This window comes from Centroberyx gerrardi, chromosome 20 (genome assembly GCF_048128805.1).
Source record: "Centroberyx gerrardi isolate f3 chromosome 20, fCenGer3.hap1.cur.20231027, whole genome shotgun sequence".
NCBI classification, from domain to species: Eukaryota; Metazoa; Chordata; class Actinopteri; order Beryciformes; family Berycidae; genus Centroberyx; species Centroberyx gerrardi.
Genome location: NC_136016.1, coordinates 22,737,621 through 22,753,980, shown reverse-complemented (window position 1 = coordinate 22,753,980; position 16,360 = coordinate 22,737,621). Strand labels below are relative to the sequence as shown.

Genomic DNA, 16,360 nt, shown 5'->3' with positions numbered 1-16,360 from the left:
ATCTGTCAGTGACAACAGCTGCACTGTGTTATACACTGTGTTGAAACACACAATCAGTGATCATAGACAGAGTTGGAGGAGACAGAAAATTGGCTTTTTAACATTACTGGCAATGGTGAGAACTGATCTGAACCCTGCAGAAGTACGTCAGCCATATTGGTGAAAAGCGTCTATTGTTTGTGCCTGTTTTTCATTTCTTGAGCCTGTACAAGTCAAGTGTGACCGTTTCCTGGATATTTCAGGTTGTTTGACGTATGGTTTGACACACGCAAAGGCCCAGATGGAGGCGATAACTGATTCAGGTCACTTGACTCTTCCAAGGCGCACTGCAGACAGGAGATGTGAAGTCAGCAGGCGGCATCAGCACTTATGGGTAATGGGTAACGTTACTATATCAGATTTACTTTAGAGAGACAGAAAAATATATCCCACGGCCTGTTCTGAAGTCTGTTTCTTATATTTGGAGAGCAACTAAACAGACCAGCTGGACTGAAGTCTTTTTAATTTTGGCCATGCAGCTCAACAGTCGTATTCTACCAGATAAATCGCCCGCTTAGTTCAGGACCTTTCAGGAAAGACTGGGGTAGAGAGAGAGGGGGATGACAGGAGATGTCATCCCCCTCTCTCCCTACCCCAGTCTTTTCCTGTCTCTCTCCACTTTCAACTATAATAAATTACAAATAATCGGCATGTCTGGAAAGACAAGCGTCCAGTGCATTTTGCTTTAAAAGCTTTTTTCAGACAAGAAACTCAGTTAAGTTTGTGGGTTAATTCATGTTGCTCTAAAACAGTGGTTCTCAACGTGGGGTCCGGGGACCACCAGGGGTGCTTGAGGGCGCTCGAGGGGGTCCGCAGCAAATTGATGAATTGTTAAACTTCAGCATTATTTCATTTACAAGAAGTTAACACAATTAGAGAATGTAGAAGAATGACTGTTCTGATCATAGTTTCTCTGTTATCTCTCTGCCTACAATACAGACAGTCATGGGATTCTGGACAAAATCATATCTGACAATAAAAATATTCTCAGATTTGGGTCCGAGAGACTAAATCTCATCAAATGGGGGTCTGTGGCTCTAATGTGGACTAAATTAGGGTCCTTGATATGAAAAAGGTTGAGAATCACTGCTCTAAAATGCTAACTAAAACCTGTACGCTTCTATCAGTCATGTAACAAACTAGTCTACACTTCACCCAACAGAAAGAAAACGCCACGCCTAACAGCTTACCTGTGTGTGCTGAACTGAGGACCTCGAGGAGGACAGGCGTGCTCTCCTGGACCACGCTGGGCTCGGTGGAGACGGCGGCCAGAGCCGACACACACTGCTGACGCACTGCATGATGGGAACGCTCCGTGGGGAGTGTGTTGATGTCGTCTTGGGCCATGGACTCTGGGCAGAGGAGAGGAGGGGAAAAAGTCTGTCAGGCGTTTTAATCCAGTTACCATTACATAAAGTGATATTTGTATAATGCTTTTACCTATTTGATACTGCATATATTTCATATTTTTGATACATCTCCATATCTTACGTGTTCTGTATTTCCTAATTTCCTCTACTTCTCTTATTTTGTACAATGCTGTGATCTAAGCTTTGTTCCCCACACTTCTCATTCACATCGATTTCCCAACAGTGTGCTGGTGTTGAAACTGTCAGTTGCGTATTCTTATGTAACCTCCGTTTCCGATGTTCTCGTTATGTAATATTCTATTTTTCTTTTCATATTCTGTGTCCTTGTAATGAAAAGTGATGAATATTGTGTGGATTTCATTAAAATTGTTAAAGTCTCATTTTATTAAGTGAGTGGCAGTTTTTATTTTCCCTCTCCAGAGGATGCAAATGTACATTGTTTCATCAGAAAAAATAGACTTGCAAATTTTCACATAAATCCTCTTACAGCTCCCCTAAATTCCTCATTTGCCCACATCAGTGCAGATATCTGAGACTTTCTGACCAATACAGGCCCTGATGTAAAAAACTAGATCACAGTAAGAACCAGAGGTGTGACCAAGTCAACACTGCTCGAGTCCCAAGTCGGTCTCAAGTCTTGAGGCACAAGTCCAAGTCAAGTCCAAGTCAAGTCCATGTCATTAAAGTCAGGTCTCAAGTCTAAATGTAGAACAGCAAGTCAAGTCAGAACAAATCAAGAGTCCAGTATCAATTTAATATCTTAAAGAAAACTAAATATCTAGGACTTTTCAATGCAATATGGTTTTAATAGGATAAAAACTTGGTAAGAGCATCATGAGTTTGATTTCTATAATCAGTTTCAACTTCAATAAATTCAATCATTCCATACAAATTCAGAAAACAGAATTTAAATTCAGTCGTCTGCTGGAACAAATCTCATCACTTTCAATCTAAGTCATTTACACAAACACAAGATCTCAAGTCAAGACTTTAGAAACCTTTCCAAGTCATCAAAGTACAAGTCAGAGTCAAGTCCCAAGTCACCAGAACCCAAGTCAAGTCAAGTCTCAAGTCTTCTCTTCATGCATCAAGTCAAGTCTCAAGCAGTCAAAAGACATGAAGACATGCTGTATCTGCTGTATGTCTGTGATTCTCCAGTCAGTCTCTTACCGGTAAAGATCTCCAGCTTTAGCCTTGGGATCATTTTAGTGATGAAGGCTGCTGGGTGCAGCTTGGCTAAAGCTCCGGCACACTCCACTACGGCAAGACTGGAGGGGAAAACAGAGCAAAGACACAGAGACTGGTTTATGTTTAGTCCGTCTATCAGAGACACAGGTGAACTGGACCAACCACAAGACATTCAACCTCAGTACAGAGGAAGATGGTGTAAAAAAAAAGCAGAAAATGCATTAAAAAAAAAACAGGGGAAATAAAAATAATTGTGGTCCGTCTAATGCTTGGCAATTCAATTTTGTAATTCAAAATAGTACAAAAACAGAAAATTGTGTAATTTTCAAAAACCTTAATTTCTACATACAAATTTGAAATTTTAGACAATTTTTCAGATTTTTTTAACTTTATTAATTTAGCACAAAACAAAGCTATTTTTTAATTTCAACAGCATGCCGTGGGTTGATTGACATGAGGGAGAACACAATGAGGACTGGACTTGCTTATTGGTCAGAGGGAAAATTGGGCCAAAAGTGAGTGAGTGTGTGATGATAAAAGGGAGTGAGTGTGTGTGTGTGTGTGTGTGTGTGTCAAGGTTATTATCGTTAACGAAAACTAACGAAATAACGAAAGTGTGAAAAAACATTTTCGTTAACTGAAATAAAAATAAAAACGAGGCTTTACAAAAAAACGATAACTAACTGAAACTGTATTGTGTGTTTACAAAACTAACTAAAATAAACTAAAATTATAGAGAAAATGTCTTCAGTTTTCGTCTTTGTCAATTTATTTCATACATAAGCCTAGTATTTTGGGTGAATATGAAATCCATCTTCCAATTTTTTTTTTTCTTTTTTTTTTTTGACCTTTTTGAATCTCGCCCCTGACAAATACCCCATATTTCAAAAAAAGACTAAACACTGAAACTAATAAAAACTAAACTAAAACTAAGCATTTTCAAAAAATAAAAACTAAACTAAACTAGCAAACCCGCTTTAAAAACGAATTAAAACTAAACTGAAATTGAAAACAAAAAGTCAAAATGAAATAAAAATAAAAACTAATGAAAAATGCAAAACTATAATAACCTTGGTGTGTGTGTGTGTGTGTGTGTTCAAATAGAGAAAGAGGGGGTGAACATGTGTTGGGTACCCTAAGGAGGAGGAGGAGGAGAGGAAGACTGACTGACCTGACTTTGTGGTCGTCCTCCACCAGCACCAGTCTGGTCAGGTGTTCCACAGCCAGCAGCACGTCACAGTCCAGCAGCAGACCTGACAGACACATTCAGCACTCATTTGATCCCACATTATACAAGATAAGATAGTTTCAGCCACGTGATTCGACCGCTCAAAGACACGATCCAACCGGGGGATCATTTTGTGCTTCACTGATTGCTGTGGTAACCAGGGAACTAGTGATCTGGTTTCTTCCATCTTTCTATTCTTAGGCATGTACTCTACTATGAAGGAATCAGGACTTTTTTTTTTTTTTTAAACGGAAACTTAACCAAAGGGAAGTTTTTTGGATCCATCGACTGGATGCGTTACAGTATCCTGGTCTCAATGAGGATATAGACCTATGAAGTACTTATATATGGGTACCTATTTCCCGTTTATGATGTACATGTTATATTTCTGTGTTATCTCATCTCATGTTTGGTTTTATTTATATATTTTTTTTATTATTTTCAATTTGTTTCACCTGTCATGTTATTATCCGGGTCATGTGACTGCCTCCCATTGGCTATTGCTATTATATAGGTGAGGCCACACCCGTGTTGTCTGTGTTTAAAGCCCTGAAGAAGACCTACAGTGGTCGAAACATGTTTGCTTTTTTAATGATTTAGCCACTACAATAAAGGCTTTTTAAATATTTTCTTCCTCGTGGTTATATTTTTATATTTGGAGTGCCTGGACTGTCCTTTTGTTTGTAGCACTTTTTTTTAATTTGTCTTATTTTGTAAGGATTCATCTTTGTCAAGGGTCGCTGCTGACGATCCTGCGTTTTGGTTATACTGCACACCATTCAGATATCTATACCTGTACAGGATGTCGGAATGAGTGTGCTGCAAGGTTCATGTCTTGTGTTATTTCTGTTTTGTTTGTAGATATTGAAAAATGTAAATAAACTTCAAGAGAGCGTTGTATCAGGACTGACGGAGGCTCGAAACGTTGTTGTGAAGTTAATCAACCCTCGTATAAAAGTACAAGACCGCCTACTGAGACTTTGCTGTGGATAACAGGATCTAGTTCAGTGATTCTCAACCTTTTTCATATCAAGAATCCCTAATTTAGTCCACATTAGAGCCACGGACCCCCAATTGATGAGATTTTGTCTCTTGGACCCAAATCTGAGAATATTTCTATTGTCAGATATGATTTTGTCCAGAATTCCATGACTATCTGTATTGTAGGTAGAGAGATAACAGAGAAACTATGATCAGAACAGTCATTCTTCTACATTCTCTAATCACGTTAACTTCTTCTAAATGAAATCATGCTGAAGTTTAACAATTCATCAAATTTGCTGGGGACCCCCTGGAACCCCCTCAAGGACCCCTGGTGGTCCCCGGACCCCACGTTGAGAACCACTGATGTAGTTGATCAAAGGAAAAAGTGTAAAGGTGTAAGAGCTGGTTGTGTCTCACCTGTCTGCCGTCCCAGAGAGGTGAGGACACAGGTGGCTGTGATCTGCAGACCGGCGTTACTCTCCAACAGAGCAGAAAACACAACGCCGCACAGAGACTGACGGAAGGGTAGAAACACACTCTCATCTGATGGAGAGAGAGAGGGGGGGAGGGGAGAGAAAGAGGGAGAAAGAGAGAGAGAGGGGGAGAGAGAAGGAGAGATAGAAAAGAGAGAGAGGGGGACAGGGAGAGAGAAGAGAGAGGGGGAGAGAGAGGGAGAAAGAAGAGAGAGGGAGAGGGAGAGAGAGAAGGGAGAGAGAGAGGGAGAAAGAAGAGAGAGGGAGAGGGAGAGAGAGAAGAGAGAGAGAGAAGGGAGAGAGAGAGGGAGAAAGAAGAGAGGGAGAGGGAGAGAGAGAAGAGAGAGAGAGAGAAAGAGGGGGGAGAGAAGAGAGAAAAGAAAGAGGGGGACAGGGAGAGAGAAGAGAGAGGGCGAGAGGGAGAGAGGGAAGAGAGAGAGAGAGAGAAGGGAGAGAGAGAGAGAGGGAGAAAGAAGAGAGGGAGAGAGAAGAGAGAGAGAGAGAAAGAAGAGAGAGGGAGGGAGAGAGAGAAGAGAGCGAGAGAGAGAGAGATAGAAAAGAGAGAGAGGGGAACAGGGAGAGAGAAGAGAGAGGGGAGAGGGAAAAGAGAGAGAGAAGGGAGAGAGAGAGAGGGAGAAAGAAGAGAGTGTGAGAAAGGAGAGAGAAGAGAGAGAGAAGGAGCAAGAGAGAGAGAGACAGAGAGAGAGAGAAGAGAAAGAAGAGAAAGAGAGAGAGAGGGGGAGGAAGGAGAGAGGGAAAAAAAGAGAATCACAGAAGTCAAAGTTTGTTTGCACTTTAGAGACATCAGAGAATAATTGTATTTAACGTGAAGAGGAGAGACTGTGGCTTTTCATTCCACAGGTGTGAGGTGAGACTGCAGCTGCTCCGTCTGCTCGGCCGGGCAAGTCCAAACACAAACAACCAACAGACTCTTAGATGACAAGACAATAAAACACTAATCCATGAGTCATACAGCAGATACGCAATTTCACCAAGCGTTCCCACCGTGGCCCTGGTGTAAAATTCCAGGACTTTTCCAGGACTTTTCCATAACGAAGTCCCAGCTCTCCCATGGGCTAAATGAATAAAATGAAATGACACCCACCTTTCTCTGAAGACGGGCGGGTCTTCTTGACTGACGGGATGAATCCCTGCAGCACCTCCAGTAACGTTCGCCTCTGGGAACACTGCAGGAAAACAAACAGGTGATACAACAAAAAAAATTAAATCAAACTGAAACAAGAAAATAACCTAAAATAAGATTAACTAACATTTCATTTGTTTAAAATGCAAGGAAAGTATACATGAAAAAATTGTACACATGTAAAAGTCACCCCCCCTCCCCCAATACATACACACACACACACACACACACACACACACACACACACACACCACAATAGCCATTGATAATTGTTTGATAATTCAAGAGGGAAAAACACAAACTACAAAAATACTTTTCCATAGAACATGTTTTGCAGAATTTCTCAATTTCCCCAGTTCTTGCACGGCAGCAGAAAAACAGCTGAGTCATCTAAACGAAGCTTATGATCAGCATTAATCATCTGGAGTTTCTGGTAAAAAGTGACAAACTAAATCTGTGTGCAATTAAAGACGTTTTTTTTTTACTATGGATTTACTTTCATGAGTGTGGATTCTATGCAAACTGACAATCGTAAGTAAGGCGTGAACCTCACAAAACATTTTACTAAATACAGATATTTTACCAAAACGTACAAAATACTTACTAAACACATACAGTATATAACAAGCAGCTAGAAACAGAGAGTTGTAGCTTGAGAAGAGTCAGCTCAGTTAACCTGAACAAACTGTTAGCTAGCTAACTAGCCAGCAAACACACTGATGTTAATGTGAACATGCTAACGCTAGCTGCTACTAGATCCGTTAGCTAGTGTGCTAATCAGATGTGTTAAATACTAAATCAATCAGATGGATCAGTGATGAAATGATCACTTCCCAGTCAAAAACAGGCAGAAATTAACAGTCTGTTCAATTCTATTAAGATGTTTAGAAACAAGCTGTTCACAAAACTTATGACATCCAATATGGCCGCCAGAGGGAGCGTTACCCGACCTGAAAAACCTCTACTGATTACTTGTAATGTTTTGGATCAGGGAATTGAAGCTTAATCTACTGCTGCACTCAGGTACATGCCTAAAATGTGAAGTTGAAAATGTAAAGCAACAGGTTTCATCCGTGACAGTTCCGACTCAGTAAACCCAAATTCGTGACCTTCAATTTGTCCAGAACACTGTACTGCTTTGACTTGATCATATTAAACGACGTGAGTTCCCCCTCACCTCCGTCCTGCTGCTGTACTGCTCTATGAGAGACGGCAGGACGGCGGCTGTGACGATGTGGCTCGCCCTGCAGGAGGCGTTGGAGGCGGCGTGCAGCAGCTTGGCACTGGGCCAGACCAGCTTCAGGTCCGGCTCACACAGGTGATGCTTGCAGTCTGCAAACACATCACACACACTCAGCACAACACAACACACAGGGCTCATACTGGCCTTTTAATAAAGCTGCAGAAAAACAGTCTGTAAAACCTGCCAGGAAATTCTGCTAACCCTAAAAGAAGAGCATTAGTCTGAGTTTCAGTTTTTAGTGTCCCATGATAAATAAATGCAGTTTCAGAGGCTTTTCCACCCTGACAAGAAGAAAGCTCTGGGTGAAAACACTGAATACTTCTTGTTTTTGGCATGAAAAATGGTCAATACTGAATATAAGCACAGAATATAAGCTATAATTCATCAATATCAGCCTTCAAAAAACAATATCGGTTGAACCCTAGTGTCTCATATTGTGATTATGGGTGCTAGCGCATGTGTACTATGTGAACATTTTTCTATAAAGTTGTGTACATACATAAGAGTAAAGAGTAAAGCAAGAAACTGCCAATGAGCTAGCAAGCTATTCCATGTTAACACAGCTGAGGGGAATTCCCGGATGAAATTGCCGAGTCAGATCGCTCAGTCTGTTGTTTTGGCTGCAGCTGGCAGGTTTGTCAGGTCTATCAGTCACGTTGGAAGGTAACTAACCATCTTCAGGAGGGACTATTTCTAAACTCTAGTAGGCTGGTGAAATTTTGAAAGGTTTTAGAATTGATCGTCCATTGTGGTGTAAAGAAAAAAAAACAAATTTCCTGCGCAGCTCTTCTAGCAAAGCTGCACTGTGCAAAAAACCCCAAACAACCACAGTCTGTTCCACCCACAGATTAACAGGTTAAACATACACACACACTCCGTCACACACACACTCTGTCACACACACTTTCCCTGCATGGGGTTTTTTATTTTAACTTCAGGGCAATTTTACTTCCCTTTTTGTTGTTTTTGTCTCTTCCAACTTCACCTGTGTCTTCACCTGTCCTCATTTTTGTTGTCTCTTTCTCTTGTGTGGTGAAATGTTTTTTAAGCTCCTAGATGTTTCTCTGTCCCACCTGTACAGATTGCATTTCTTCTTTTTTCCCATTTTTTGATCATTTGCATGTGTAAATAAACTAAAAACACTACCTTCGAGAACGAGGCCCAGGAAGGTGTTGAGCGAGTCCTCGGAGTCTGAGTTGAGGACGGAGCGAGACAGACAGGATGTGAGCGCAGTGATGGCGGCGAGGCCCGCAGCCTCGATCTTCTCACTGGCTGTCTGAAACACCTGCAGCGAGAGGGCCGGAGAGCAAAGGTCAGGGGTCAAAACAAAGCATGATGGACTTCTTCTGTCTCTTCTTCTGTGGTGTTCATACCAGTTAAAAACACATGAAGAAACAGCTGAATATGAGCATCAGTCCAGACTTCATTTTGTTCTGCTAGGCTTTCCAAGCATGAGGAACCGCGTCCGTCTCCTTCTACCCATAATCCCTTGTGTTTCGGGATTGGGGTTCCTATAGTTGTTTGTATAGTTGTTCTCTTGTTAGAGGACTGAGACTCTCGGTGCCGTTATTTGGTGCCACCAGAGTTCAAAGGTCATTGATCTCACCTGGACAAACCAACTGAACTGAAGGAGGAAACGCTGCAGAGTTTGAATAAACCGCTCCTAACAACTAGCTAGAAACAGACTTTATGATCCACATATGGCCTAGACAAGCATACACACTATACACACTATCAGTATCATGTTCACACTTTGTTTTCCTAAAACCTTTGTCTCAAACGTACCTCTCTGCGCACTGAAGCCCAAAGCCCTGGGAGGAACTCTGCCAGGTCTTTATGTTCATATAGAGACACACAAGCCGTCTGTAACACAGAGACAGAAATATACATGTGCTTACATATGCTTTTTATCTTCCTCTTTAACTTCTGCTTTTCTATTTTAATTGGATTCTTTATTTTAATTCTTTGTGAATTATATGTTCCTTATTATTTTAATACTGAGAAGACCCGGCATACAAGCATCTCACTGCACTGTTTACCCTGTGCATGCTGTGTATATGACAAATAAACACACTTGAACTTGATATAAAGTCTTGAGATAAGAGGACCAGCTACTACTTTTCTTAAACTTTATATTACTGTAGATTGCTATAGATTTGCTGGACATGTCGGCTCTTTTTTCAGTAACGCCCCCCACATTCACATCTAGGAGCTGACCAGCACAACTCAAACCTCCTACTGTTGGTCTCCAGTGGAGAAGTTACGGGTTAAATGCCTTGCTCAAGGCCGCTAAATGCATGTGTCGTTCACATTCCCCCGACACAGATTTTTCCCAGCCAGGATATGAGCCGGCAAATGACTTCGGTCAAAACCTTTCTTCCCTAACTAGCAGACTAGCTGTCGTACTATTTAAAGAAGACAGATGAAGACATATGGAAGATTTGAGAGACGAGTCGGGGTGAAGGAGTTTCTCACCAGAGTCTGCAGCGAGTCCAGCTTGGCACTCTGAACGTCTGAGTCCAGCTTCTCAATGATCAGAGGCAACAGAAACTGAAAGAGGCCAGTGAGAAACAGAACGTGAACACACATCATACAGAAACACACTAAAACAACATCTTTCCTGCCTCTCGCGCGGTTTGATACAGCCACGATACGATGTGATAAAAGTTCAGTGACGACAAAGTCTGACTGTGCAGAAATATGTTTCTATTTCTGAGCCACAAATCTTTCTAGCGATGCCATTGGCTGCTAGAATGTAAACAACAATTTAAAAATGTCTTTGCAAAGTGACAATAATATAATTTGGATGGAGAGCTTGTGAAACTGTGATGGTCAAGAGTCTCATTAGTGATTACTACAGCAGGATAACATGGAGCTGATATCACCATTCATGTTCCTGACACAACATACGGATTGTCACATTTTTTCATTGAATTTTCATATATTGTCCCATCCATATTCCCTTGCCTGGCACTTCTCTATCTTAGACTTCAGGCCTTTCGCTGACACCTTTATCCTGAGCAACTTATTCAGGATCAGTGTCTTGCTCAAGGACACTTTAACAAGAAATGTGGCTCTTAATGGGGAGTTACTGGCTGTTGTGGGGATTGAACCTGTGACCTTCCAGTTGTGGGAGAGTTTCTCCGACCTCTAGCCCACTCTGCCTCGACATGACCATTCTAGGATCACAGGAATATTTTCATTTGCATCTGTTTTCAGAGCACTTTACTCCTACTATTGGTTGTTTGTAATGTTGGTGATGTAGAAATTGAAGCTTATTCTCTATCATAAGTCCCTCTGGGTAAGAGTGAGCACTGAATGCCTAAACAAGTAAAATTGTAAACAGGTTTCATCCTCCATGTCTACGAAACTGGCCCTGATAAGTAAACTCAAATCCAAAACAAATACATGACTTACAGCCAAATGCCTAAAATGTAAAAAAAAAATGATGTAAACCTATAGAGTCGTACCTCAGCGAAGCGTGGTGTTCCAGTGAGGACGGCCCTCAGTGTCTGGATGAGTTCCTCCTGGGTGATGCCATGGGGGTCGTTGGGGGGCTGGGGAGGGGAGAAGGGGGGGGGGGGGGGTTAGATGTAAAAGTATACATACATCATGAATGCATTTGCACATGTTCCACACATGCAATAAATAAATCAAAACAAGACGAGGTTTGTCCTAAGAGCCTTCTGTTAGTCAGCTGGGGCTGCAACTGTTAGTCCACATCGACAATGTCAATTCATCGATTTGCATATTCAGTTATTTCCTCAATAATGTTTTTGGTAACTTCATTCTTCATTTTAAAGGTAGTAAAGTCTCCCAGAGTTTCCTCTACCAGTGAACAGGTGTGGTGGGTAACTCTGTCTTAAAGAGCTGCTGACACTAAGAGACTTTCATCAGTCTGGTTTCAGTGGAGAGTTTTAGTGTCCCGTGATGCTCTGAATGCTGTTTCAGAGGCTTTTCCACCCTGATGAGAAGAAAACTCTGAATACTTGGAATTGTTTGGCATGAAAATGGAAAAAAATGCAAAATATCCACTACACACCAACAGCTAGGAAGTAAAAAAAAACATCCCAGAGCCATGCAGCTTGATGCACATGAGGTGCAGCAGCATGTAAGTGTTAGTCATGCTAGGTAAGCTAGCTGGCTCTCTGTTATTACGTAGCCAGGTAATACCAGCTACTGCTGCTTGATTAACTGTTATCAAAGCTGTAATTAAGGAAATTATTGGTTTTTCCCTGCAGAGCAAATTGTGAAGCTGCTGCCTTGTGTTTCCTACTTCCTACTTTCCTCACTTGTTTGGCCTTTACAGGTGTGCTGGAGTCGCTGGTTAGGTCTAATAATGGGACCAATAATACCCATAATGCAGCATTATCTGGGCTCTGGACTAAGTCTATAACATGCTGAAATGTAGTTTGGTTATACTAACTTATTCCACATGGAAATTTAAAAAAGTTCAATTCTTTTTGCATATTGGTGATTTACATTAATCGATAAATCAGTAAACTCATGTTCAGATTAAAGCTTCACAAGGTAACTTAGGACATTGGCGGCTCCTAACGGCAGCAAAAACAATGTGAACTTCAGTACCCAGAAATACTGAAACATGCCGTCAGTAAACTAAGTGAGAGGACAAGAGAGGAAAAGATCTAACGTTGGTGAGTTTGTATCAACACCAGAATTTAATTTGGTCAAACAGGGAGAATCTACAGTGTGACTGGACGCTCTTCTCTGTTGCAGTCCCACTTTGTGATTCAGGCTGATAAGACAAATGTATTTTTACATTAAAATCTTGTGCAATAAAAAAACATGCAATAAAACAATAACCACCAACTTGGAGGCCTGATGTCAGCATGTCTAACCTACATGCAAACGACCTACAAGGTATTTTAAGAGCTTGTTTCATTATTGCGTGGTGAGGAAGTGCTGCAGTCATCGCGTCGCACGCAGACAAACAAAAACCACTTCCTGCACAGCATCTCATCAGCAGCAGTACGATAGCGATGTGCTGGTTTGTTACAGACGGTCAACAGACGATCACATCGCTATGTTCCTCTGTGACGTAAGCAGACGGGCAGACGGCCGCGCTGTTATTGTTTTCTGCAGAGCTTTCTGAGGTCACAGGAAGTTTGCGATGACATTTCTGTCTGCCGCGCGTCTCTGGTTTCATCTGCTCTCGTCTCGGCAGGCAGCAGCTGAGTAAACAGGGACTTACGGGGCTGAAGTCGATGGGGAAATAGCAGGACGTCACTTCGAACAGCTCCTCCGCGAATTTACCTGCGACAGCAGACAGGAAATTAACAGCAGGATCAGTGGATTCAGGCCCACCTGGCTGAGAATGTGACCTTCTCAAATTGTGGATTTGAGAGTGACAGAAAGAAAAAGTCAAGAGAGAGACAGAGATTCAGAGAAAGCAATAGAAAAGGTGATAGAGAGAAATGCTGTATGTACACCAACCGGCCACTTTATTAGGTACACCTGCTCATTAACACAAATAGCCTTCTCCTCCACACAGCGAATCATGTGGCAGCAACTCAATATATAAAGCATGCAGACACGGTGAAGTGGTTCAGTTTTTTGTTTGACCAAACATTAGAATGGGCAAGATGCGTGATGTAAGAGACTTTGAGCGTCTGACTGTTGGTTCAGCAGCTCAGAGACTGCTGCCCTCCTGGGATTTTCACACTACAGACTGTAGAGTTTACAGAGAAAGCAGCTTGTTAATGACAGAGGTCAGAGGTCAGAGGTCAGAGGTCAGAAGAGAAAGGGCAGACTGGTTCAAGCTGACAGAAACGCCAAAAATGCTCCAATAACAGACTTTACAACAGTGGTGTGCAGAAAGGCATCTGAACTAGAGCTGAATAATTAATCCAAAAAAAAAAAAATTCAAAATCACAATATGAACTTCTGCAAATTTCCAAATGACAGAGGCAATTCATTGCTTCAGAGAGAGGAGCGTCCAAACTGGATTTCTGAACAAAGTGGTTTAGAGCTGCAGGTAATCTTTGGTCCATGAATCAAAACATTTCATCAGACTCAAACTCAGTAAATCCTGCAAATAATCTATTTTTTTTTTAATAAAATCTTTTCAATTTTAAAGCTCAAAAAACTGCAATATTCTGTCAAATAATCGCAATTAGATTTTATGCTCAGGCCCAATCTGATAAATTTTGATAAATGTGTGTGTGTGTGTGTGTGTGTGTGTGTGTGTGTGTGTGTTCTCACCTAGATCATAACCTCTGTTGATGATGTTCTTGGCGATCTGGAAGGCCAATAGGAGGTTGCGAGGATCCCGCTCCCCGTCCATCGATTGGACAAAGCCAAACACAAAGTCCGCCCCCAAACCCTTCAGTTCTGTGGACGAGTTCAACAGGCAGAGACTCTGATTTGATTCAGGTCTGTAAGCAGGTTCTCAGGAAATTGAACCCCTAACTAAAGTGGTTAGTGCCTTGCTCTACCTATTGAGCTACTAAGGACCAGACATCCCACACACACACACACACACACACACACCCTTACCAGCCTCTCTGGACTCCATGAGGTTGATGAGCATGTTGTAGACGCAGGCTCTCTCTGCCAGCATCAGAGACTGGGGAAGACAGACAGACAAGACTCAGATGAACTCTTTACCCACAATGCCACGGTTTAGCAACGTTACAGTAAAGTCAAATTTATCTACAAAGCATTTTTAAACACAGAAAAGTGCTTCACAGAACACAGAGGATGCAGACGCAGATAAAAAAAAACAAGGGATGATAAGACCAAGCGACAGAACAGGTACATCACAGACTCCAAGGAATGGGGTCAGAGCGTGTGTGTGTGTGTGTGTGTGTGTGTGTGTGTGTGTGTGTGTGTGTGTGTGTGTGTGTGTGTGTGTGTGTGTGTGTGATAAGACTCCAGGCTACACTCGGGCAGTCCAGAGGAGAGGAAAGTGAATCACACACTGCTGGGAAATAGACAATATTATATCCTGATTTACCAAATGGATTTAATTCAGATCCACTGTTGTAGTCATATAATAATAACAATAATACTAATAATAATAACAATACATCCTATTTATAAAGCCCTTTTCATGACACTTAAAGACACTTTACAATGGCTGAAAAACAAATATATATATATATATATATATAAAAAAAAAGTAGTAGTATGTTCACCTAATCAGTTCTTGCAGTCTTGCGTAAGGAGAAACTTTGGCACAGAACTATAAATTAGCCTTTGGGCTGATAAGTTTATATTTACATGAAAGCCTTGCCTAGTGAAGATTTAATACCTTTGCTGTTACACAAGGCGGCACAGTGTCAAATCTCACCTGAACATGGACGTCCTGGAACAGAGACCTCAGCATGGACACAGCAGAGCCAGGCGGCAGCACCGTACATTTAGTCTGGGAAAAAAAAAAAGGGGGACAACACAAATTACCAAATTACCAAGGTTATTATTGTAAACTGGCTTTAAAACTAAGATGAAAAGTAGCTGTTAAAATACACTGCCATGAACTCAAATAAAAGAAAATGAGACTGTGTGAAAAAAACAAAAACTATCTTGTCTTTTGGTTTATGTGAAGTGTAAAAAAAGACAATGAATTTTGGGCAAAGACTTTGTGGCTATTTTCACTGAACTGAAATAAAAATAGAAAACTATATAAAAATAAAAACTAATGAAAAATTCAAAAATATTATATAACCCTGTACCATACACACACACACACACACACCCATATTGATCATTTGCATTTCTCAAACCTACCAAGCACGAAATAAGACACAAACATATCGATCGATTAAATCTTATGCAAGTCTTCCCTCTCTGTTCTTTATGAATGAAGTTTCAGATGTTTTGTCACTCACCAGCGCTCTGAGCCCCTGTAAGACGTACGGTGTAATGACATAATGGTCCTTCAGCCTGTTCTCATAGAAGGCGATGAGCACTTCCACTGCGGAGAGAAGAGACAGAGAGAGACGCTGATAAGATTTCACTTTATATGGGAATATGTTGCATCTGGGTAGGGGATGCACAATACTGACAAATAATAATATTGTAATTATTTTGCTGCTTTTCAGGTGTCAGTCCCTCAGAATCAAAGAGCGAGGGCTTCTTTCTAGAGCCGCCATTTTGCACCGAGAGACGTTCAACAATCATACAGGGAGAAATCCATCGTAGAAGAGGAGAGAGACCAATTTCTCCACCCACAGGAGCAGGAGAGAGACCAGAATGCAATGCAGCAGAGAGACATGTTGAATTCTGGGTAAGGGGTGGGAACAGTCATAAGACACATATAACCCACAGCTGAAAGATCATGCTTGTAAGGTTTTAATATGTCCATACATCCACTTTTGATTGAAAGCACACAAGTTCACACCCCTTCTCTGGGCATTGTCGAAAGGCATTCTGGGAAACGTAGGAAATTAACTTAAGTAGAAGTAGACGAGGCAGGTTGAGGGAAAGTGGGTTCACCACAAAAAGTAAATTACAACTAGAGCTGCAACGATTAATCGATTGGTCGATTAGTTGTCAACTATTAAATTAATTGCCAACTATTTTGATAATCGATTAATCGGTTTGAGTAATTTTTTAAGAAAAATAAGTCAAAATTCTCTGATTCCAGCTTCTTAAATGTGAATATTTTCTGGTTTCTTTACTCCTCTATGACAGTAAACTGAATATCTTTGGGTTGTGGACAAAACAAGA

General features: G+C 41.3%; 1 protein-coding gene across 2 annotated transcripts in view; it reads right to left on the bottom strand.

The window, feature by feature from the left end:
* The window catches only part of mms19 (MMS19 homolog, cytosolic iron-sulfur assembly component), a 31,064-nt gene that overhangs the window by 12,279 nt on the left and 2,425 nt on the right, over positions 1 to 16,360 (bottom strand). For both annotated transcript variants that reach the window (XM_078290785.1, XM_078290786.1), the window contains exons 4-18: positions 15,520 to 15,605; positions 14,982 to 15,056; positions 14,186 to 14,255; positions 13,892 to 14,020; positions 12,882 to 12,943; positions 11,140 to 11,226; positions 10,145 to 10,219; positions 9,455 to 9,532; positions 8,816 to 8,954; positions 7,604 to 7,758; positions 6,388 to 6,469; positions 5,227 to 5,352; positions 3,769 to 3,850; positions 2,580 to 2,677; positions 1,230 to 1,391 (exon numbers count right to left, since the gene is read on the bottom strand). In XM_078290785.1, the coding sequence (XP_078146911.1) occupies positions 1,230 to 1,391; positions 2,580 to 2,677; positions 3,769 to 3,850; positions 5,227 to 5,352; positions 6,388 to 6,469; positions 7,604 to 7,758; positions 8,816 to 8,954; positions 9,455 to 9,532; positions 10,145 to 10,219; positions 11,140 to 11,226; positions 12,882 to 12,943; positions 13,892 to 14,020; positions 14,186 to 14,255; positions 14,982 to 15,056; positions 15,520 to 15,605 (1,506 nt within the window). The remainder of the gene's footprint in view (positions 1 to 1,229; positions 1,392 to 2,579; positions 2,678 to 3,768; positions 3,851 to 5,226; positions 5,353 to 6,387; positions 6,470 to 7,603; positions 7,759 to 8,815; positions 8,955 to 9,454; positions 9,533 to 10,144; positions 10,220 to 11,139; positions 11,227 to 12,881; positions 12,944 to 13,891; positions 14,021 to 14,185; positions 14,256 to 14,981; positions 15,057 to 15,519; positions 15,606 to 16,360) is intronic.